Below are 23,452 nucleotides of genomic sequence, written 5' to 3'. Positions count from 1 at the left end.
TTATATTGTAAATACATATATATAAAATACACATATGCGTGTGTGTCTAAACACATATACACACAAACATACTTTACGTGCATTATACACACATGTATGCACAAACATTTACATATACGTTTGATTTGCTTCAAAACCTCACAGTCATAGAGAAGCGGTGGGGAAGACAAGCTTTCTATTAACATCCAATTTTACTATGCAGGATATGTAAAACAGCGTTAAACCCACCATCATCATACAAACTCCAGTTCGCACTTCCTACATTGCTATAAACTTGAATTCATAAGCATTGTTTTGTGGAAACAGAAAACAACAAGATTTGTCCATGAAAATCATTCTCTTCATATTCCTTTTCCTTATGCCAAAGATTTTAGAAAGAGTTCCTCCACTAAGTGTTAGAAAAAAATGTAAGGAGGCAGTGCTTTGAGTCTGTTGTCTTTTCTAGCCTAAACATTAGAAACAGGAAGGAAGTGAGGAAAAGCAGTAGAAAAATAACAACACTAAACAATCCCCCAAAACCAATAAAATGCCCCAACCCCCCAAAACTATATAATATATTTTATATATATATATATATATATATATATATATATATATATATTTTTTTTACCTTAAGCCATTTATCGACGCACTTGGCATGGAACTCGTGGTTACAGGGTAAGACTCTAAGTAGCTGCCTTGACTCAAAATCACACATGCACACTACACACCTAAAAAAATAAGATGGCAAAATTTAAAGAAATCTGCTATTTAAGAACAAGTTTGTATTCTGTAGTCAGCTTGTAGGGTATGTCTGCAACAAGGGTAACTGGTTTACTCCTGTGGTAGCTACTACAATGAATATTTTTGGTTGTAAATCTCTAGCGTACCAGTGTAAACTGAGAATTGCTTTTGTGCTTTTTACTGTGATTTCAAACTGCAAAGCAAGTAAGGGCACAGACCCCATCAACAGAACAAACGAATGTTGATGTGGATAGGTAGTATAAACCTGTAACACATTTCTCTCACGTTTACCTTTAATTTTTGCCCTATCAAAAAGAAATAATTTTGAGCATCTCTCAAAACTAACTGATTAAAGATAACACACATTTTTAATAGAGAAATTCCCCCTTCATTTACATCTATACTCATATTTTATTAAAAATATTTCTCCTTCAGGGAGGCTGTCAACTTAAAAAAAAAAAAAAAAGTTCTGATTATAAAATTCATTCCCCATCTGTGTTAAAAGCCACACTGAAGATCACTAACTGGAGTAAAAAAACCCAGCAAAATCCTTCCACTTAATTTCAAACATTAGACAGCATCCGGCATTAAGTCATTTAACCATCCTTCTATCTACAGTGCATTTTCCACTTGGTTATGAGAACTTTCAAACAAAATTAAGGGATTTTAAACATCAGAAAACACATCCTTAAACTACTGACTAAAGGTCTTTCGGAAGCACTTCAAACTTCAACACTTAAGGCTATTTTAACACAGGCTTAATTCCAAGCTGACAATGTCTATTCAATGTCTAATATGCTGAACTAAACTTAAAAAAACCTTTCTTTAATTTAATTTTATGAAGCACTGAGCAACTAAATTGAAACATCTCTAAATGAAGTGAGAGTAGATAGAATTTTTAAAGTTAGGATGAATAGTATTTGATCTGGATAGTAGTCTAAGAAAAAAAAAAATTATCTTTACTGAGACATGACTCCTTTTAAGGCACTTCTGTTAATACCATTGGCCTAACTGAGGCTGCATTTGAAAGAAATGAAAATACAGTCACAAAAATTGTGCAAATTTGAGAAAGAGAAATGTACTTACAACGTCTGTTCTGACTGGTGGTTATTTGGATTGAACCTGTAGGATGGAAGTTGTTCAATGTCTGCTTTTGTCAGTCCTCGTGGTTTGGCTTCTCCTAGACGTTCTGCCAAGTTCAGCAGTGCCTGCAAAACATGGCAGTTGTGCATTTTAAAATTCATTGATCAAAAAAGCTCCAGGTCTGCTGAAGTGGAATTATTTCTTCTGCAAAAACACATCATTATCCCACCTGGCAGCACCAAACACCTTTCTGTCAAGAAATGTTTAGAATCTTGCTTCTCTCCTTACAACACGAGCTCCATAGAAAGTCTGTCAGAGTTCAACTACCTGTCTGAATTATACCAGATGTATTCTTTGTGATTTCAAAGCCCCCACAATCCAACTTTTAATTACTTCTCTGGCTCTTTGATAAGTACTCTGCCTTTGAAGGATCTCACCCCACTATGAAATTAACAGTGTAGGTAACAGGAAGAATTTATTGCCAAATTTATTTCCCAGGAATATATATGAGCCTGGCGCTCTAAGAGAAACCAAGAATTTAAAGGGATAACTTCTGATTCTCACTCCACACCTTCGACTAGCTGAATTAAGACACGGTGATTTTATGCTGAACTCTGGAAAACAAATACATGCCATCAGACTTAAAGCATTTTCTGCTAAAATCTTATGTTCATTTTTTATGAGCCAAGCATTGTAACTAACTGCCCCGCAGGTGAATAATTTGCCCTCTATCATGTACATAATTTGCACTCCTTCATGAGGATACTGAGAAAAATATCAGAATCAACTTGATGGAAAACAAAGGTATAGGAAAGTTAAGAGCCTTGGTGAAAGCTGAGAACAGTACTGGTCACAAAGAGATTTCCAGTAGCCCTAAAACTCCAGGCCTAAATTCTCAGAAACAAGATGATGCTTGTTCTGAACTAGGACACTAATTACGACAGAAGAGCTCATTGTTAAACTGGAAATGCTGTGCTACTACACAAATACAGAGCTCTTAAGGGGAACAAGGGTAAGGAGATGCATGATGAAGGCTGGCTGATGATTACAAGCTTTTGAGCTTTTAATTTGAGCTTTTCCTGAGGGTCAAGAAGTGAAGGCACTAAGGTAGTTTTATAAACCTTGCATTTAGCTTAATTTATTCTACGATATAAAAACTATTCTGTATTAACACTATTCTGCAAAATTATCAAAGTACATAAAAAGCAATAACTTACTCTGTTCTTTTGAATGTGCTTTATTTCTGTTTGATAATTAAAACTCAAAAGGAGAAGAGTAGCATGCAGAACATAAAGCTGATCAATTTAATGATCACTGAGGTAGGATGGTGGATTCTGGGAAACAGCAATAGACAAAAAAAGAGCTAAGCATTTCTAATATCCAGTATTGCAAACAAATTTGAAAGGATTGTTTCTGGATTCTGTCCTCACAGTCATTACCTTTATTTCAAAGGCAAAAACAGGACTGAAAGAAAAATATAATTCCATTTTGTGTACTGTTTGAGTTAACAACAGTTCTTCAAATATATTTGTACTTTCCATACCAACCTCATAGTTTTCTACCTCACCATCTTCCACATCCAACTCAAAGCTGAAAGCTGGTCCAACTGCAGGTGGCACCGGCAGCATTGATCTACCATGGGAGCAAACAACGATAAGGTTCAGCACCTTGCTAGAGGACAGCACACAAACATACAGCTGAGGTAATCTTATTGATCCCTCTTAAATCGAAAAGTTCTAAGATTTGTAAAAATGTTAAGTATGAGGTCAAGAATTAACATCTGATGTGAAAGAGTCAAATGAAAATGTGTTCCTGCCACTTTCTGATACTGTCTGTACTGCCTTTTTATTTGCATGCTTACTGCTATGTCTCATCTGATACTTTGTAACGAGGCACAGCATTATTACAAAAACTAATCTCTTGATTATCACACACCATGGAGAACTAATATTAACACTGAATAAAGGTTCTAATGTTAAATTTGTTTAATTTAAGTGGGTAAAACATCAGCCAAGATAAAGAACCCTAAGTTCACCTACACCTCCAACACCAAAGCTTTGGAGTGTTCTAAAACACACAGTGAAAATAATTCAGATATACCACTGGACCAACTTCCACACTGAAGGCAAGCGCAAACTCACCTTCTCACATATTGTGATGTTGGTCAAAGCAGAATCTCTTCAGATATAGAGGCAAGAGAGAGAAGTTTTTCTGTTTTTAAGTAAAACAAGCGTTTTTATCCCCCAAGACAGTACTATAGATCAAAACTTAATGCACAGAACTAGAATCATAAATTCATAGTACTAAAAGCTTCACCTCATTGAATTCATCGGGAACTATTGTGCTACACTCTGTCCTCAACAGACAGACAAGAGGCTATGACACCAGTGCAAGCACTGTCTGAATGTAAGATGCAAAGTTCAACAGTTTCACTGGATCAGATATTTGGGTGCCATTTTCATGCTGAAACCGCACAGAAAGAGACTATAATCTGGTGGCCCCACAAGTGACAAAGCTTGGTTATTTCTGTGTCAATGCCACCTTTAAAATAATATTTGTTTTCCAGCATTCTTATTTACTTCTGAAACAGAACATATGAAAAGTAATAATTTTCAGGCCATAAACCCAAACTCCAGCAAAAAGGATCTACTTAACTAACTACAGATAATCCCCAAGTGTTACTTCTTCCACACCTTCTTTTCCAGAAACAGCTAATCAAAGGCAGAAGTTCAAAAACTGTAACAGATCAGCAGTTCAGCTAATGAAAAACTTACACACCACAGAAGGCTCCTGTCATTGTGTTTCAATAATCAAAAAACAAAACAAAGTAACTTACTCTTTGAGTAAAGACTCCTAGAACTTTATCCTACAAAAGGTAGATTTACGATGTAACCATGTCGCCTAAGAGTAGAACCAAGTTTTTAATTACCTTGCATATCTTTAAGGAGAGTTCCATCAAAAAAAGAGATGCAAGAGATACCAAAACTACATAGGACAAAACTGTTCACTTCTACTTTTCCTGCTCAAATGTGTAAGTTGTTCAAAATAGGCTGAAAACCCTGAAAAGAAAGCTTTGGGACAGCTGAACTATGTCTGTTTTCTGGTAGAGTCCAACCATCAAAAGTGCTGAGAGCCATGATGAGAGGAGTAGTTACCTCACATAGTTCTCAATAGCCCACAAGGAAACAAATGTACTTTGAACTTACAGCACATATGGTAATAGGCTGGGATGGTAAGGGTGCGGTGGTATTGGCTGCTGTGATCGGTACCTACTGCGCCCTGTGAGTCTTCGAGGCATAAAAGGTGGGTAAGGCTGTAGAAGGGAAGAAAGCAAGCTTCAACATTTTGTTCGCTTAATTATGAAATAAACTGAAATCTGAACATTGAAAGCTGTTTCAACAAAGCATTACCCCAAAAATCAAACCCCTGCTCAAGTCCAAAAAGACTCAGACAATTTCAAATAACAATTCCTATCACTAATACATAATTACACCATTCTACAGGAAAAAGTAATAATGCATAACAGAAACTTTTGCAAGACCTTGCAGGCTTAATCTGTACGCAGGCTGGTTTTGGAAACTGATGGAAGCTGAACTTCTGACTCCTGTGCAAATTTAAGAGCCCAGGCTTTAGGCCTGCTGCTATTATGCAGGCTTGTACACAAGTAATTGAGTAAAGAAAGAGTTTTAAAACACATACATATATTTATATATGTATTTTTTATAAATATATTTTATATATAAAAATAATGTATATGATTTCTGTGGTTTGTGTAAGAACGTCTGTCAGAGGTACCACCACAATTCATACTGCAAAATCTTTGGACAAGTTTTAGAAAAAGTACCTTTGGAGCAGTGTGCAATTACATTTACATTAGAGGGACTTTGAAGCCTTTTAACTGTACCTGGGGAGTTTAATTAGTACACCATTTCTGCATCAGGACAATGCCTAAAGAGATGTTCAAGCCTACAGCTTCAATGTATTCTTTCCATCAGCAAAAAAAAGAACTGTCTTCTCAGTTTTTAACTGCATACCAAGCTCTTTACTTATGCATTTAAGTTTTCTGTTTCACTGTGCAAAATTTCTTGTGCTACCTATTGAAATGGAGGCATACATGATTAAAAAAAAATCCACTTAAATGTAAACTGGATTTTTCCAGAAATATTCAAAGTAGTAATATTTTTAGGAGATTTCCACAGCTGAAATTCATATTGCTATTGAATTCATATTCAAAAGTCCTATGGATTTTTTTTGAAAGAAAGAACACTCAAATGTTTAATTAACATGCTTTTCTTCTTCCATGTTTGAAACTTCAGAACACAGAGAAACCCAACAAAACTAATGACTAACCTAAAAAGCTTTGATTTTACAATAGAAACATTATTAAAAGATAGTCACAGTCATACATAAAATTTACATAATAATATAAACACAATGTAAAACAATCATGGTCTTTTTCTTGAAAGTAAGCTCTCAAACCATATACAGCAAGTATCAATTTTACTGCTTTGTGAATTTTGCAGTCCAAACAGTACCACCAGAAAGTGCTGTGTTCAGTTTTAGGTTCTCTGAATGAAGGAGAGCCAGAAATGCAGCCATTCCATAACAATTTCATTATAAAGGAAATATAAATGACCAACATTTTTTTTTAATCAAACTTTGCTAAAAATCATTTTGAATCACTGGAGAAATTTTTATAAAGATTTAGGATTTGCTTTTTAAAAGACCATATGATTACTCATAATGCACCTATACTCTGCCCCTCAGCCGTATACAGCCCAGAATTGAAGCATCAGAGAGCACAAGTATTATATAACCTCCTAGGTAAAAAAACATGGTATTTTGTTCTCTATCTACTTTTAAAATCTGAATTTTCAAATCAAGTAAACCTCTCTCCAGCCAGAATGTTTGAGACCAGATTGTAATCCCTCTATCAAGCATACTGAGTCAAATCAAAGCAATTGATGGAATGTTTTAAAGTGTGTCTAAAACTCTACAGTACTGGAAATCTTCATTTAAAACCTGTACACCTTCAGTTTAACACTGAGCTGAATAATTTTTTAAGTTTGGAGCTTTAGTTGAGTTTTATAAAAGTGCAGCAAACATTTAATTTCATTTAGAGACAGGCTGCATTATTTCAAGGAGACTAATTAAAGAGAAGTATCTGTATGTCCTTGTAATCACAGGGCCTAAAATTCCTTTCTCATTTAAAATTTTTAAGAGACAACGATCCACTAAAAGCTTTTGTCAAAGTGATGCCACAGGTTAAACAAACAAAAAAGACCCCAGAGCCTAAATTTGATTTCTAGCTCCTTCTTCAACTATTAAACAGGGGGCAGAGGTTTTTCAAAAGTGTTTCAGGACATGTTAAGTGCAGCCTGAAGTGCAACGCAAAGATCCTAGAGCTAGCACAAATCCTGGACACAGCCTAACCTCAGCAGCACAAACTTCTACCACAGATTTTATCCTGAAGCAGGTTTCATTTTTTTTTGGTGCTGCTGCAGTTCAACTGCATCTCATCCCCCTCAAAGCTCCTTCAAAGCAAGCTTCACTGCCTCTGTAGTACTGCATCATCTGCTATACAGAAGCACTCTAACGTTGCTTGCCTACAAATTGCAAACACTCTGAAGGACGATTATTTTTAAAGCATTATAGCTTTCCTAACCTCTGGAAATTCAATATACTGAGGGAGAATTAGCAGCAGAACAAGTGACAATAGCTTTTCTAAACTATGCTTGTTAGTGTCTGCAGAAGTACTGGACTGTGTGGGAATACAGAGGAATAATTTCCAAGTAACTGCTATTGCACTCTCCACAATTAATGTTATCAGAAATCATTTACTGATGCCATTAAGTAAGCTGCCCTTAGCTTAACTAAAATGAACTTATGGAAAATATAAAAGTACACTGCTGTAGTCATTAATGAAAATCCAATTGCAAGAAGTGCCATTTTTCAACAAAATGTACTACAGAATAAAGATCGAGAATGTTAACTCAGCATGAATGAGAATGTAGTGCAGAAAGCAATACTTACTACACCAAATGACACCTCCTGGTGTAAAGGATCGTGGGTTAAGAATTGGAGAGGAGCTGAGGGAGGCAATGTTGGTGGATGGGCTGAGGGAGGGTATGTAAAACCTCCTACAGGAAGATGTTCTCCAAGCAGTTCTACTTCATTTTCTATTCTTTGAAGTGGCTAAAAGAAACACAGGCTTTGTTGCATTAATAGAGATGCAATTTTTCCCCACTAAAGAACTGCAATTCCAGCTGTATATTCTGAGCTGCGGAGGTCAGTTTTACAGGGGACAATGTAATTGTACTTTTCACAGAGTTTCTGTTTTTCACAGAGTAACACTGTGAAAAATGGCTGTCATCAACACTACCAAAAAGCAAATACAGCACTACAAATTTGAGATAAATTGATCTTTTCCAGCTAGCTGTGGTTGTAGATTAGGAATTTATGCAATCTAACAAATATAGGAGTGGCTGTAATTTCCTGTGTCTCACATTTTTTCAGGACGAATATTGCTCTTCTGGCCAGGCAGCTGTCTCTGTGAAACTGTGTGAAAGGAAAAAAATAATCTGAAGAGCTTTTTAGAAAATACTTCTATCATATTGGTCATTGCAACAGCCAAAGAAGAGAACTAAAATTGTGTCAGATAATCTGAAAGGTGATATGGACAGTGGACATGGCTATTCCAGTGATATTAAACTGATCATGATACTCAGTAATGAAGCAGATGCTTCCTTAGAAGGGTCATGCAACAGTCCTACCAAGAACAGACAGTCCAGTGGTTTCAGAAGCATGAGATTCTAGTTTAGTCCTGTGAGACAGTCAATTGTAATAAATCCATCACGCCCAAAGGGCCTCAAAACATACCCAAATTCTGTGTGGGCCCTACCTTTGCCTCATCTTCTCCCCTTTTATTTCTCAATGATTAAGCGTTCTGTAACTGTGACGAGATAGGCCAGATAAAGTAATCTTTAAATTAAACCACTACAGGAACTTTAGCATTTATCATCCAGCTCATTAGATGGCATATGCAAGGAATCAACTGCTGACTTGCATAATAAAAAAAGAACTCTTAAGCTGAAGAAAATAGTTCTAAATCTTTGTCATGAGCTGTAAATGAAGTCAAACTAAAATAGAGCAGGAAATCAAAAAGTTTATTAGGAAAGAATTCAGCATTTGCAAAATAAGCAGAAATCACCACCATGAAAACTATTTTCCCCCTTCAGTGAATCCACTAAAAGCAGGAGAATTGTACCCTAATGGGTTTCTGGTTTATCTGTTTTCATGAGACAGTTTGAAGAAGTAGTTATAAATATTTTTTTGCCAAATTTAGGCTAGACACATTATTTTAAAGCTATACTTTTGTTGTAATGAAAGCTCTTACCTCAGGTCAAGGTGGTCTCATTTTTCAAAATCCCTAAACTCCATTATTCCACTAATTCATCGTTCTGTTCCTGATACTGAATTCCACTCATTTCAAGAAATTCAGCTAAGAAAGCCACCTTGAGGAAGGAGTGGAAAGTTCTGTTTCCCTGTTACACAGAACAAACCTTAAACACTAGCTGTTCTTAAAGTACTATAATGCAGGCATTTTGCCAGAACTGAAAGTTGAGAGAAAATCCTAATCTCTAACCAAGCAAGCAATTCAAATCAAAATCCAAGCCCATACATTTTCTAAAGGAAAGTCTTATTGTGATTACTAGTGAAAACCATGCTTTCCCAACTGTTCTCCCATCCTTATATAATGAAGCTATTACAACATTTCCAATTCCTGAGATACAGCATAGAGAGGTTTAAGCCATGTTTGGAAGAAACTGAAGATAAGCTATTCTATTTCTGCACTAGTGAAATACTGGCATGTTCTAGTGAGAGAGCCAAACAACTGGACACAAGTATACAGATAACCCCACAGTCAGAGCTGTAGACCAGAAATGAAAATCTAATTTCTCCCCTCAAATCCAAATAGGGCCACCTTTTGCTATGTTTGCACAGTCCCTACTATTAGGCCATCAGCTTTTCAGTCAAGTCTGCTAAAGCAGAAGTAGTCAGTAATTTTCACAAGTGAAAGGAGGAAGGGAGAGATTTTCCATTCCTGAGGGTTTCTGGAAGACCTAAGACCATAGTACTTTACTCTAGTGTTCTAGGGAAAACTCTGGTCATTTAAAGATCAGCTGAGAAGCGAAATAATAGAAGTCTGTAATGAGAGTAACATTCTGTGTTTTCTCATTTCTCTACTGAACTTTTCTCTGAGACCACTGCTGCACTACACAGGCTCCTCTGGATTCTCCTCTTCCTGGAAAAGAAGCATCTGAAGGAACAGTAAAGTAAAGCAACGCAAGTCTTTTTGACTGAAGTACAGGCCTATGGAGAACCAGCGCTGACAAGAGCTGATGAAAACCTGGGAGAATCAGAGGGAATTTTATAATTAGTAATTCCTTATCTTCACACTAAGTGGTTACAGGCTTGCTCGGAAAGCAGTAGCACAAAAAACTATTCCTTTAAACAAAATCCATTTATTTCCTCAATCATGTATGAAAAGGGCTACAGCATTTGCCCATCCAACCCTACCTATTCTAAAGTGAGAGGGTAAGAAGCATTACTTACCGACCGTGACTGCTGTGCTTGGAAAGGAACAAATTGTCCTGGAGGTGGCAAGTGAGGAGGGTGGTGTGGAGAGAGATGAGGAGGATGCAAAAGGAACGGATCACTAGAAATAAGGGGTGGGAATGCTGCGTATGGTACTGGTAGGTGCTGGACTGAACATGCCTGAAGCATCTGAAACAAACAAAACAAAACAAACAAAAAAACCTTATTTTTGCCTCTAGCATGAATATTTCTTACAGAACATTCCTTATTTATTAAGGAGAGATTTTAAAAGAAAGTAGTTCTCCTCCCTCCTTGGAAAAGCCTCCAAAACACATATAAACTGATTCATTCACATACACAATGAACAGTGACTAATGCAGATCAGGTTCTACAAACATGATAGTGTGACACCAGCCAGCTGCAAAGTGCCTTTCACTTTAGTTGAATTCAATGGGAGTTGGGGTTTTCAGCCCTACAGGATCAGGGACAGCCTCCTGAGAAAAGAGCAAGTATACCCATACTCTGGTAAAATCTATTCTTCCCTGAAAATATCAAGCCAAGGCAATGGCCTTGCAACTATTCAAAGCTCCAGATGGAGTCAATGGACTCCTAGCTGTTGGCAACCACTGTTGCCTCACATTTTAAGCACAATTCATACACTCTGTTCAGTTCAGGGCTTTGAGGCATCTCTTATGCTGTGAAGGCAGCAATGTGAGCAAGAGCTACTGCAGGAAGTAACCTTTTCTCTCTCCTCTGAAATTTCTCATACAAAAGCAACTATGGGACACTAAAGTTTGAACTCTGTAAGTGATGAAGGCAGTGTAGGGGAGCATAAAGATACTTAACGGAAGCTTAATTTCTACTTCCAGCTCTGCAAATGGAGGAATGAGAAAAAAATGCATTCTCTTTTTCCTGCTCTTTGATCTGTCATTAGAATATAAGGTATTCCTTCTACATTTTCAATCATTAAAGGAGCAACTCAGAACATATTTGTTAGTTGTCAAACAACCAGCATCACCTTTGTTTTATATAAGCAAAAGATAATAATTAAGGTTGTCTTTGTATTTAGAACTTTGCCATCCCACTTGCAAAGCATACCTAATTTTATAAAGAAAAGTAGAGGACCCACTGCTACTCTCTCAGTTCTTGTTAGTCGTGAATCACACAACATATTAAGCATATTGACTATAACAACTGCACAAATAGTAAAAGATCTAGTTTAAAACCAGATTCATACAGTTAAAGTGGAATCACCACCGCATTTACTGTGTGCATGACCAACGACAAATCTTTACATGTGCTGAAACAATAGCAGATTAATCTGATCTACTACTTCTTAAATGCATAATCAGAATTGCTGACTATACTTCCCCATCTACAACACTATCTTCTAAAAAAAGAAATGTCAAAGCCAAATATTTCCATTGTAAAAATATTATTTTTATTATATTTAATAAATTGAAAACTGTTCTCTACAATACTTGAAGATAAATTTTCAGGTACAATGTGATACAGTGTTTGGGAATGATTGGTGCTATGCAAGGAGTTAAGACTGATTATTTTAATGGTCCTTTGGGTTGACTTTATCTACACTTATTCAGTGTTGACAAGCGGACTATATTCCACACCCCATATTACAATGAGAGTACATTTAAATCCAGACTCCAAATTACATTTGTTTCATGTTCTTATAAGCAGGTCAAATCATCCACTGGATTAATTCCAAGTATAGCTAGAATGTGCAATGATCTCTGCTGCTAGAAATGTGTGACCATTTCCATTCTAGTGAACCTCTTCAGCTGTGTGTTGTTACACCTTCATTTTACAGGAGGACTTTTCCAGACCTTTGGCTCATGAAAGCAATAAAATGATACCAGCAAGTTCACAGATGACACAAAGTTAGGAGGCGCAAGCCAATATGCTGCAGGGCAAGACTGCCATTCAGATGGACTTCAGCAGGCTGGAGAAACTGGCTGCCAAGAACTTCATGAAGTTCAGGGCAGGCTTGCGTGCAGTCCTGCCCTGGGACAGAACAACTCCATGCAGCAGGACAGGCTTGGGCCTGACTGGCTGGGGAGTAGATTTGCAAAAAAGGAGGGAGGGGTTCTGTTCCAACATGAGTACAACAGAAGCAGCAATGTACTCTTGCACCCAAGAGACCTATTGCATATTGGACTGTATTACTAAGAGTCTAACTAGAAGGTGATCCTTCCCCTCTATCTGTCTCTTGTGAGACTGCATCTGAGGTCCCGTGTCTAGTTTTGGGCTCTCCAGTGCCAGAAAAAGACACTGACCTACTGAAATGGCTCCACTGAACAGCCACCAAGTCAACGATGAGTCTGGTGTGTACAGTACACAAGGAGAAGTTGTATTAGTTCAGCTTTAATAAAAGAAAGCTAAGCAAGGACATTAATACTGTCTTCAACTACTTCAGGGGAGGGGATAGGCAGAAATAGACTCTTCTGGGACTGAACAGTGAAAGGACAAGAAGCAATGGGAACAAGTTCCAGCAAAGCAGATTCCAATCAGATATAAGGAAAAAAAAAAAAGTTTTCACCAGAGGAGTGGCTGAACATTGGCGCACAGGCTCAGAGGGGCTGCGAAATTTCCATCCTTGGAAATTGGCTGTTCTCTGAGCAGTGACCTCCAGAGCTCCCTCCTAACTTACATTATTCTTTGATTCTGTGACATAATAGGAAAAAAAAAAAAGCATAAAGTTTGCCTGCTGATGCTACATAATTTCAACTTTTTCAAAGCTTCATATTCTGTTGTACTGCGTCCATTCTCTTAATGAACCTGAAAATCACTTTGAATGTCCTGGTTAAATATAACTAACACAACTTTATTCATGTATATATTTAAAGGAGAGTTGCGTTGCTGAATAGGCCCCAATATAAAGCTTTAGAAGGTTTTTCTCTGGTTGTTGCTTCATGCTTCTTAGAACATGTTGCATTCTTGCCTTGCTGAATCTAATATGCAGGCATTGCTGCATTTATGTTGGTACTCATTCTAAGATCGCTTTGCTTCACAGAACTAAAAAGCAGTAAAAACACACGGTTCTCAAGATGGAGACAGTAATTAAGACGAAAAAGTCCTCTCTCATCCTGCCTCAGGGATACACACTAACAGCTTTTCATCACTTTGAAAGGTAAGGGGAGATACTATCTGCAAGTATTTCAGACTGGCCAGAAGTGTGCTGGAGAAGTTGGTGTGTCTAATGGGGATAAATGGCATCTGGACAACATGAGTGCAAACTACTTTTTCTCACTCTTCAATTTAGCTGCTTCAACCAGGGCTAGTTAGACAGTTTAAAAAAGAAATAGGAATTCACATCAAGTGTTTTTTTTTCATTGCCACAGGCTTATTCACGGCCTCCGGTCACAGAAGGTACACGTAACGCCAACATGGGAAAGGCTAAGTTGCACACTGCTAGCAAGTGACTAGCCAGCAAAGACTCATGTACATAAACTGTATAGGTGACCACTGTTTGGACAAATCAAGGGTATTAACCAGGGTATTAACTCAGTGGAAATAAATACCAGCATTATAAATAGGTACTGGACATCATATATAGGTTTTTTTTTTTTTTTAATATATATTACAGATTTATACCAGAAAAAGGAAAAAATAGCTGCAACTCTTCACGGGTGCTTTGCAGCCTTCATTCTGCACAGATGAAATTCCTTGGGGTAGACCATTCCACTTCTTGAGTCCTGATGCCTGTGAGCACTTACTGATGAAACCGCCACAGGATGGCATACCATGAGAATATAACTGGAAAGTAGTAACTCCCAGTACAGATGTGAAAATTTATGAAAAAACAATTCAAATTCTTCTTAATTTTACCTTGGTGAAAGTTACCAACTCAAGTCAGTCTACCGATGTCTCAGAGAGAAACATCATTATTAAAGAAGAATATTTTGATGCATTTTGAGAGATCATTTGCAAATAGAAAAGAACTTGGCTTTTATTGATCTTTCATGATCTTACCACTTCTCAGGAAAAAAACAAAACAAACAAAAAGACCCACTGACTTTGGAGATGCCACTGATCTTTCCTGCCTATAACCAATCCCTGTGCAAGGTTCCTTCAACTTAGTACATTTTTCTAGGTGAGCTGTCTAATAAGCCTTAAACATTTGAAAGCATGTACAATAGTTGCTGATGAGAAACCAGATCACAAAACAGCATTTATTTGGAGTTAAAAAACCATCAGGATAAGATGTCATAACTCTACAAACAGACTAGGTAAGCACCATACATTTACCAGTTCTCAGGCCTACACTGTTAGGCCATTGTAATTTACCACAGGAAACAAAGGCTTTTTCCAAGGCAATTAAAGCCATATGGCCAGTGGAGCTTCAAGATACCACTACTACGCCAAAGATCAAAGCTGGTATAATTGCAGAAATCCACTTACTGGGGGAGGCACACTGCAAACTGGAAGGTGCTGCCCGCTGAAAACCACTGAGCACCCTGGAACCTGCTGTGTGCTGCAGGCTGGGATGTGCTGGCCTGTGCAAAGTGGGATCCCATGCGGTGCCACTGTTGTCACTGTGTATGAGACAGGGACTGTGCCCTGATGGATCTGCAGCAAAAGGAAAAAAAAGTTTTAGTTAACTGCTGCTGTAAACTCCTAACATCTATGTACAATTATGGCATGACAGGTAATTTAAAATTTTCACCTACCATAAAGTGAATACACCAGAAAAAACATTCACAGACAAAGTGTAAAAGGAGACACATACCTATAATTCCTGTTCTTTAAAAATATTCTTCTCAATGGAATAATACTCTGATCAGTGCTTTCAGTGCAAGGCCAGGACGGAATCTCTCAGCTTAAAAGGTTAAAACCTCCAAGGCATCTTAAGAGCACTTAAGTAGCATCTCAGATCAGTAGGGCCCCCACACACGCTAACGCTAGTCCTTATAAAATAAGAAGACTGTAACTTGCACTTAAAAGCCAACTAAAAATATAAAGAAAAAAAGAATCTACAAGCAGCTAAAGAATCTTCTCAACTCTGAAAGGAAGACTAATTGAATAAGCCACAGACTCATATCTTTAAAGAACAAGCACTTTATATAGCTTTTCTTTCCTTCACAGAGGCCAATCTCCAGATTCATGCTCAGAGCAACACTCACAGGATGTCTCTTAACCTGACTGTAACACAAAGGTAACTGAACAGCTGAAAAGTAGAGGTAACATAACATGACTGAGGCATCAGACTAAGTATCCATGGACATACTAGGAAACATGCCCAGACATACAGATTTTCCAGTTAGCAACATTCTGCAGAATTTAGTTATCAGACCAAGAGCAGAAGCTGTTCTGGACCTAGGCACTACTCAGGTTTTATATTAACTAAGAAATTTCTGACAAAAACCCCAAAGAATTAATGTTAAAGGAGCATAAACCCATAGGAAGTAATTACTTCAAACCTCCCTCTTCCTTCATGATCTGCTAAAATGGAACCCACCTATGGGAAATTAACAAGCAAGAACAGCTTATTACAAAGCTCAGAATGCGTAAATTAAAGACAGCTAACCTACTGAACTGGTCAACAGATGAGGCCAAAACAGGAACACAGATCACTAACTTAAAACCTCAACCCTTGTATCGCTAGTGACAGAAACCACTCTCAGGAGACACACTGACTTTGATCTAGTTTTGGCTCAGGAACAAAAGCAGGTATTTTGTCAGAGGTTTATCAGGGACTTTCATGCAACAGCAGTTGGACATCCAGTGCAATGCTGGGTACGATTCAGGAATATTTACTGCTCTTACAGTATATGGAGCAAAATGACCTCTTACAGTTCTTCCCTCCCTGAAACTGCCTGTAGAAAACACTACCATGGAAGACCTCAGCAAGTTTGGGAACAGCGACATCTGATCATAGATGATGCCTGAAAGCAGCAGCAGTGGCATGGAATAATTGTTTATCCAGACTTGTCATGATGTAACATTGTCATACAAAGCAGGGGCATGATTTGGATTTTTGAGATGCTGCACTAAGACAATTGTTCATCAAAACAGAAAGTTGCGAGATAGAACAACAATTAGTTCCACTCTTGCACTTGGTTCTAGATGTAAATACTTCCTTACTGAGCATTGCTCTGCCCACAAAATACAACACACTAGTGGTGTATGGCTGCACTGAATGCAAATGAGCTTTTACATACAGATTAAAGTTGCATTTTATGCATATGCAGTTTGAGAAGTGGACATCCAGATAACCAGTGCTGCCCCCAGTTCATGACTACAAAGCGACTTGTGCTGTAGCCTACTGATTTGAGGAGAGCAAGAAAAAAAGAAAAAAAAAAGATCAATAAGACAACCTCTTTACAGGTCCTCAATTATGGAACTCTGTACCAATTCATGTTTCAGAGAGAACCTAATTATTTATTTTCTGGACTAACCAGAGAGCTCATCTTTTCACACCATTTAAGGAGGAGTTGGGTTGAGGCCAGGATGGTTAATGTGGTAATAATGCTATGAGTTCTGCTGTTATGTAGGCAGTCAATTATAAGTGCTATGAATCTACCTAAACAATGTATTTTGATTATTTAAAAACTCTTAAGGTAGAGGTACACCTGAATACTTCATGTAAAATAAAATAAGAACTTAATTACTATATATCTTAAACTAAATTTAACTTCAGAAGCAGGAGGACTGCATTTCAAAGGGGTGAACCGGAGGCCTACAAAACGATGCCAACATATGCATTGACAAATTGTTAACTTTCACTCTTCCCTATTAAGACTCTTGGTTTTTGTTTTCACTGCTTGCTGCAGCCCTCCATAAACCAACAATATTCAAGAGGTAAAATGCTGTACACGTATATTTTTGTTACATGATCTTCATTGCCAGCTAATATGGGGAGGAGAGGGATCTTGAAGATTTCCACAGCATGCTCAGGTCCATAACTCTAACACCCTCACCTGATCATGAATGTCAACCATCACTGCATTCTGCTGTGGCGGGTGAGCGGCTGGGTGCAACATACGAGGAGATACATTCGGTGGGTGAAAGGCTCGGGGCTCTTCTATTGCTTGCTGCTGTCCATAGGAGAGGTGGTGATAGTTTTCATCCTGGCTAACAGAATTATGTCGAGACAGACGATCTCTCCTTGCTCTCTGACGTCGAACAGGAGGGCTGGAAAGGCATCAAAAAAGATGAGAGTTTACATAAATACCATAACACTTTCTTAATAACTAAGATCACATGAGAATCCAGTATCAGGAAAAATTTGACACTGGAAAAATTCACTGGAACAGTTTTATTAGTTCGGAATGCAATTTCTTACCAACAAAACTTCTGAAAGCCTTAGTACCAACACTCATTTCCATGGAAGAGTGCTTAGTAGAATGTAACTTCATGCACTAGAGGAAACCAGAAGAAGCACTTTTATATAAACATTAACCTGTTAGAAAGAAATCACTCCTGTTGCCATGTGAAACACTTAAATGTCAAGACAGCAAACTTCAGAAGACTCCTGTGCATTTATGCTAGGCAAGAATCCTTAATCACATGATCACAGATTTCCCCAGGATTCTTGCTCCAACCAGGGCACAGAATGGCTGCCGCTCACTAAGTAACAGCAGACAAAGCAGCAGACTGTTCTGAAGACACAGATAACTTTTTTTTTTTTAAGCTCTTACATGCTCACTAAGTATCTGAGTGCTTCACGGAATTCTTTTCAGAAGATCCTAGGAAATTGTGATTTTGCTAATCTTTCCTTTTTACAGTGTAGAACTGTCATGTAGATTGATTTAGGCCAGAGCACCCACTGATTTTGAGTACCCAATCTATAGGCCTGGGATCTGATGACATATCCTTTTATAACTATTTGTATGTTGCTCAGATCAGAGTTGTCAGTATTCAGAGTCAAAAGTTCTGCAAATCAGACACCAGCGGCTCAGGTTCAATCCTCAGGAAGTGAAGCGCACACAAGTAGTAACCCTTCTATTAAAAGTTTTGAATAATTTGCTTTCAACTTGAAACACATGACCACCCTGCCATCACCCAATTAATTCAATATATGCCTTCCAATCTCCCACAATACGTAAATGACAGGCCCCAGAGACAACAGATAATTCAAGGGATGAAATGCTTTCCTGGTTATGGAATAGGGTCTGTGACCACTGGAGTATGTCCTCTCCAACAGACTTTGGAAGAAAACCTAAGATTCTTGACTCTCACTCTTCTTCTTGCTATTATCAAATATTCCTGAAACCCATTAGCAAATCACTGTATAAACCAGATATTGCTCAAGCTGAGTCCCGCTTCTGTGCTGAGTGAGATAGGAGTCCTCTGGGGAAGAGAGAGCACACTATCAGTTATTCATATACTGTTACGAAGATACAGCAGCATGTCTCAGGCTACTATTTTTCTGCTCTACTTCATAGAGGCTTTATGCTATTATTGCCTTTCACGGAACTGAAACAGATGGTAAGTAATTCACCCCCGGTCAGACAAAAGGCCTAATGCCAGATTCTAAAACAGCATTCTAACAACATCAGAGCCTCCTTTTTCTTTACAAATTACTATGTCAGGACACACAAGTTGTGTTTTTGTCAAGCACAGAGAACCTAAATTTACAATTTTAATTGTTTTATTAAAACATTTGTCTTAATCCCAACCTCCTTTGCCAGAGTTTTTGTCCCACTCTCCATCTGTGTTACTAGTATGATCTACTTGTATCTGTTCAATATTTTGTCATTAAACTGGTGTATATGATTTCTAACCACAGAGCAGATTAACATTTAATGCAAAAGACGTTCTACTTTTCTGGAGTATTACAGTCAAAGCTTCGAAGTTGCTGTTCCATGCTACAAAAAAATGTTCTAAATGCTTTTAACAAAGTCTGTATGCAATGATTTTTGTTTGGAAAAACTGTAGGAGTGGAGGAAGTAGAGGAAGTGGAGGAAGGTTACCAATGACAGCACCAATGCTTTGCAAAAACAAATAAGGAAATTCCCCAACTAGCAACAATACTGATTGTTCGACAAGGTAGATCCTCATAAAATGACTTTTATGTCCCTCTGTTGAAAGGTTGAGCTTTCATTTTTCATGGAACCAAAGTTATGAGCAAAGACAGCAAAAACTGGAATCACTTCTGGAGTAATTTTTAAAGTGAATGGAGTCGGATTCACTGGAAAAAAACAATACTTTTCATTGAGCAGAATTCAGAGCATCCAGACACATAGCTGTATACACTTCCTAAATGACTGTGAATGACTCATGAAGAATAGTTAAATAATAACTTAGATCCAGGTCTTAACATCATAATAAACTTGTGCTCAAAGCCTTTAAGAAAAGCAACACACAACCCTACATGTGCAGTATAAACATGGTATGTGACAGTCCTTTATGGATCCCAGTCACTTACATTTTAAGAAAAAAGACATGCCCACCTAAGACAAAGTAGGCAGGATGAAAACAGTGAGAAAAATGCATCAGTTAAACTTCTAGGAATAGCCATCAAAAGCTGTCCGTAACTGCAGAGTCTTGATCTCAGTATTCTGTACCAAAGGTGATTTCTTTGCGGTAGCACTTTCTTAAATGTTGTTACTCAGTTCAGAATTCCTTTATGGCAAGGAGGAAAGGAAAAACAGATGAAAGATGAGGCACAGCAAATGGGACAGAACTCCCCCTTTCACAATGACTGGTAAAGACAAAGTGGAACTTCCTTCTCTGTTTCATATAGGTACGCAGTGTGTTTTTACTTTCACAATTTATCTATACAAATAGTTGAACTAGACTAGCATCTTCTTTCTTGAAATCCAGATCAGAAGGCAGGAGGCTACCTTCTCAAACGCCGTATTTATTTGCTTATGATGAATTTGAAAAACTGAACTACAATTAGGACACTGTTGTGCTAGGCACAGTACAAAATCCCTCATACAAAGAGGTTATGGTCTAAAACAGTACCCCAGGCAATAGAAAAATACAGCTAATAAAGACTCAGAAAAAATCCACTGCAAAACACAATACAGATATAGCCTTTGCAGACCAACAGCAGTGGATCTATAGGACAAAACAGCTGGTGCTGATGATGTTAGGTCAGAGTGGTAACCACACTACACACATTTCAGGGGTTTAGTTTGGACTAGCCCTAGTTGTGTTCCCTTGATCTGAATGCCTACTTAGAACTAGAATTCAGCTTAACTTCATCTGAAAAGAATCTAGTTCATGAGCTCCGCAATGGGAACAGAAGCAAAGAAAACGGGGACAATCAGGAAATTTGCTTCAAAAGCACAAGCGTAATCTCAAGTAAACTACTAACAACAGATGCACTCACAATGATCTTAAGAAATCAGGCTTTGATCTTGACAGCGGTTCTTAGTTCTGATTTGGCTCCACTGCTCTAAAACTCAAAAAAACTCCTGCGGAACAGACACATGCATTTTTCATTCCCCTAATGATCCTGTTCCAGAAAAGCAGATTGGGTGCTTTTCTACTATATAACTGAGCTACAGCCATCTCAAATTCAACAGCGCATCCAAGCTAAAACATCTCCTGACTCCCAAGTGCAGGGGAACCCAGTGCTGAGACATTCAAACATCTCCAGTGAAAGGAAAAGCAGCTCCTTCTCAAAAGCAGGTGAGCTGACCCTGGAAAGACCAAGGTTGCGTCCGCACAATGCTGTGGCCAAGTTAACTACTTCTGTCAGATGGAAGATGCTCTAAACTGAGGTGACTCTGGTGTCTACATTTGCAAGATGGTTAATTTGCAAGCCATAGGCCATTACCAAGGTGACAACTGACTGCACTTCATTGCCAGGACACTCTACTTAAGACACCCACGTACATCCATCTCCTGCACATCCCATTCTCCTCTTTCCTGCCATAGTATCTCCAAACTGCCTAGATTCAGGTGCCACGCATATAGCTTGTGAAGCACTCTGCTTACTCTGCAGGAGACAGTAATGAATAGTTGCAAAGAAATCTCTGTAGGCTGGCTGGGTGCCAAGCAAAAATCCCAAATGTAGCATCTTGGTTCAAAGCATTTTCAGGTATAACACACTTCATGGGCCAAATGCCCCCATGGAGCACCACTGTACCAAACTACCCACTGCAAGTTGACAAGTCAATCTCTTTCTCAAGTTTGACAAGCCCTGTGAAGATCTATGCCATTTTGAATGTCACTGACTGAAACCCTTCAGATTTGTGGACTTGAAACAGAGATGAAAACAGTGTATTTTTAAGTCTCTTGCCTCCAAACTACCACTGCATGATCATGGTTGACAGGCTTTATTTATGGAGTCAGAAGAAAATCATTTCTATATTTCTGATCTCAAGTCTAATATTGTGCATTCATGAAAAAGCATAGATACTTCAATTTTAGTGGAAATCAAACTATAATATTTCTCTGAAGGAAATAGAGGGCAGCATGCTTTAACTTGCATTAGACAATTCAACATTTTTGAGCCCAATTATAGGGAGTTGAAAGCTTGTGTTTTGGATAATTAATCTTAGTAGTAAAGAAGTCTGTATTTTTATACTTTCCTATACTATCATCCAGGTACCAGTTCAGCCTCGCCATCCAAAACTATACTCTTCCACGATTAATTGAATTCATTCCAAAATCTCTGCTTTGAGAATTTTATGAGCCACAAGCTAAAAAACAAAACAGAAATGTAACTTCTAAAATATCTGAACCAATCACCTTAGCAACCACATGACACTATGCTAACCTCCTCACTCTCTCCAACCAGGTCTCTCTCATTTAAACTGCTTTTATGTAAGAATGAAGTGCAACCGCAGTGAAAATTACGGTACTACAGAAAGAACTATTAATACATTTAAAAGTACCCTGATGAGAAGTAAGATTTTAGGTTTTTGTTCTAATCTCCTTACATTTTTTGAAATGCTTATTGCTCTAGTGCAGAATGAAAGACAGAACTTGGCTTGTAACTGAAAACATTAATGAGTAATCCTTCCCCTAAGTTGGGCCTACTCACAAAAGTTATGAGAAAATGTACCAACTTAAATTGCTTTCAACAGTGTTTTCGGTTACAATTGTAATAATTTACAACTCAAAGGAAATGTTAATATATTTTCCCATATGATCTAGTCAGTGTTGCCTGCAATGCACCCCCCTTGAGTTGAAAAGAAAGAGAATAAAAAATTGTTCCCTAATCTGAACAGCTTGCTTACCTCCTTCTGTTTCGCGCGGGTGTGTTGCATCGTTCCCCTGAGAAGTGGTGTTGGTTGGGCCGAGCTGAAGGAGGCTGCCTATTTGATGTCATCTCCCATGGTCGCATTGGCGGTGATGGAGCTGGTGATGCTGCTGTATAGTCAAAGACTGAATGGGAAAGGCGTTGTCTCTTGGGACTAGGACTGTCTTCACTCTATGCCAGTGCAAAAAGAAAAAACTCCAGATAAGCGAGTTACAGCCCACACTGACACTTTAATATTACTTTTCACAGCTTGCAGAGAAGGACGTATTGCAGACTAGGCTAAAACATCATAAAATTGAACACCTCTAAGTAGTTACCAATTTATTGCCTTCATAATGCAAATTTGTGATGGCTCCCTCACTCTGAAAGGAATTATTATTAAAATATATTTTAGCAGCATCAGATATCTTAAACTTTAATGGCCACGTAAAAACAAAATTATATCTGAAAAGGGAGTAACATTTACTTTAAGAAAATAAGGTAGATCCTATTTTACACTCTTCCTCTTCAGCATTTATAGGCCACATATGCATGAAAAGGTATAAGCACATGAAAAGATGGTCTAAGCACAGTATTTGCACCAATGGAATCCACACTTGTTAGTAAACAGATGTCAGAGTTCTTGAGCTCAACATTGCATCCCAGTCCTATCAAATCAGTTTTTACATGGCTGATCAGGCATTTGATTTGTACTGCAGCCATTTTTAATTCTGATAGTCTGGCAGCATGGCTTCACCTTTCAACCTATTAGTATAATAATGGCCTTTGGCAAGTACTAACATACAATCTCATCAAAAGCAGTCATCAATCACTGGTTAAGTCTGGACACTTCACTGACGTTCTGCTGGAAATGGACAGTACCTACAG

General features: G+C 38.0%; 1 protein-coding gene across 4 annotated transcripts in view; it reads right to left on the bottom strand.

The window, feature by feature from the left end:
* Positions 1 to 23,452, bottom strand: part of RNF38 (ring finger protein 38) — a 131,117-nt gene that overhangs the window by 8,756 nt on the left and 98,909 nt on the right. For all 4 annotated transcript variants that reach the window (XM_064501189.1, XM_026099351.2, XM_064501190.1 and 1 more), the window contains 9 exons: positions 22,563 to 22,756; positions 17,343 to 17,556; positions 14,824 to 14,991; positions 10,423 to 10,593; positions 7,840 to 8,001; positions 5,013 to 5,119; positions 3,354 to 3,438; positions 1,810 to 1,931; positions 611 to 710 (listed from right to left, as the gene is read on the bottom strand). In XM_064501189.1, coding sequence (XP_064357259.1) covers positions 611 to 710; positions 1,810 to 1,931; positions 3,354 to 3,438; positions 5,013 to 5,119; positions 7,840 to 8,001; positions 10,423 to 10,593; positions 14,824 to 14,991; positions 17,343 to 17,556; positions 22,563 to 22,756 — 1,323 coding nt within the window. The remainder of the gene's footprint in view (positions 1 to 610; positions 711 to 1,809; positions 1,932 to 3,353; positions 3,439 to 5,012; positions 5,120 to 7,839; positions 8,002 to 10,422; positions 10,594 to 14,823; positions 14,992 to 17,342; positions 17,557 to 22,562; positions 22,757 to 23,452) is intronic.

Source organism: Dromaius novaehollandiae, chromosome Z (genome assembly GCF_036370855.1).
Source record: "Dromaius novaehollandiae isolate bDroNov1 chromosome Z, bDroNov1.hap1, whole genome shotgun sequence".
NCBI lineage: Eukaryota > Metazoa > Chordata > Aves > Casuariiformes > Dromaiidae > Dromaius > Dromaius novaehollandiae.
This window is presented reverse-complemented; position numbering and strand designations above follow the sequence as displayed.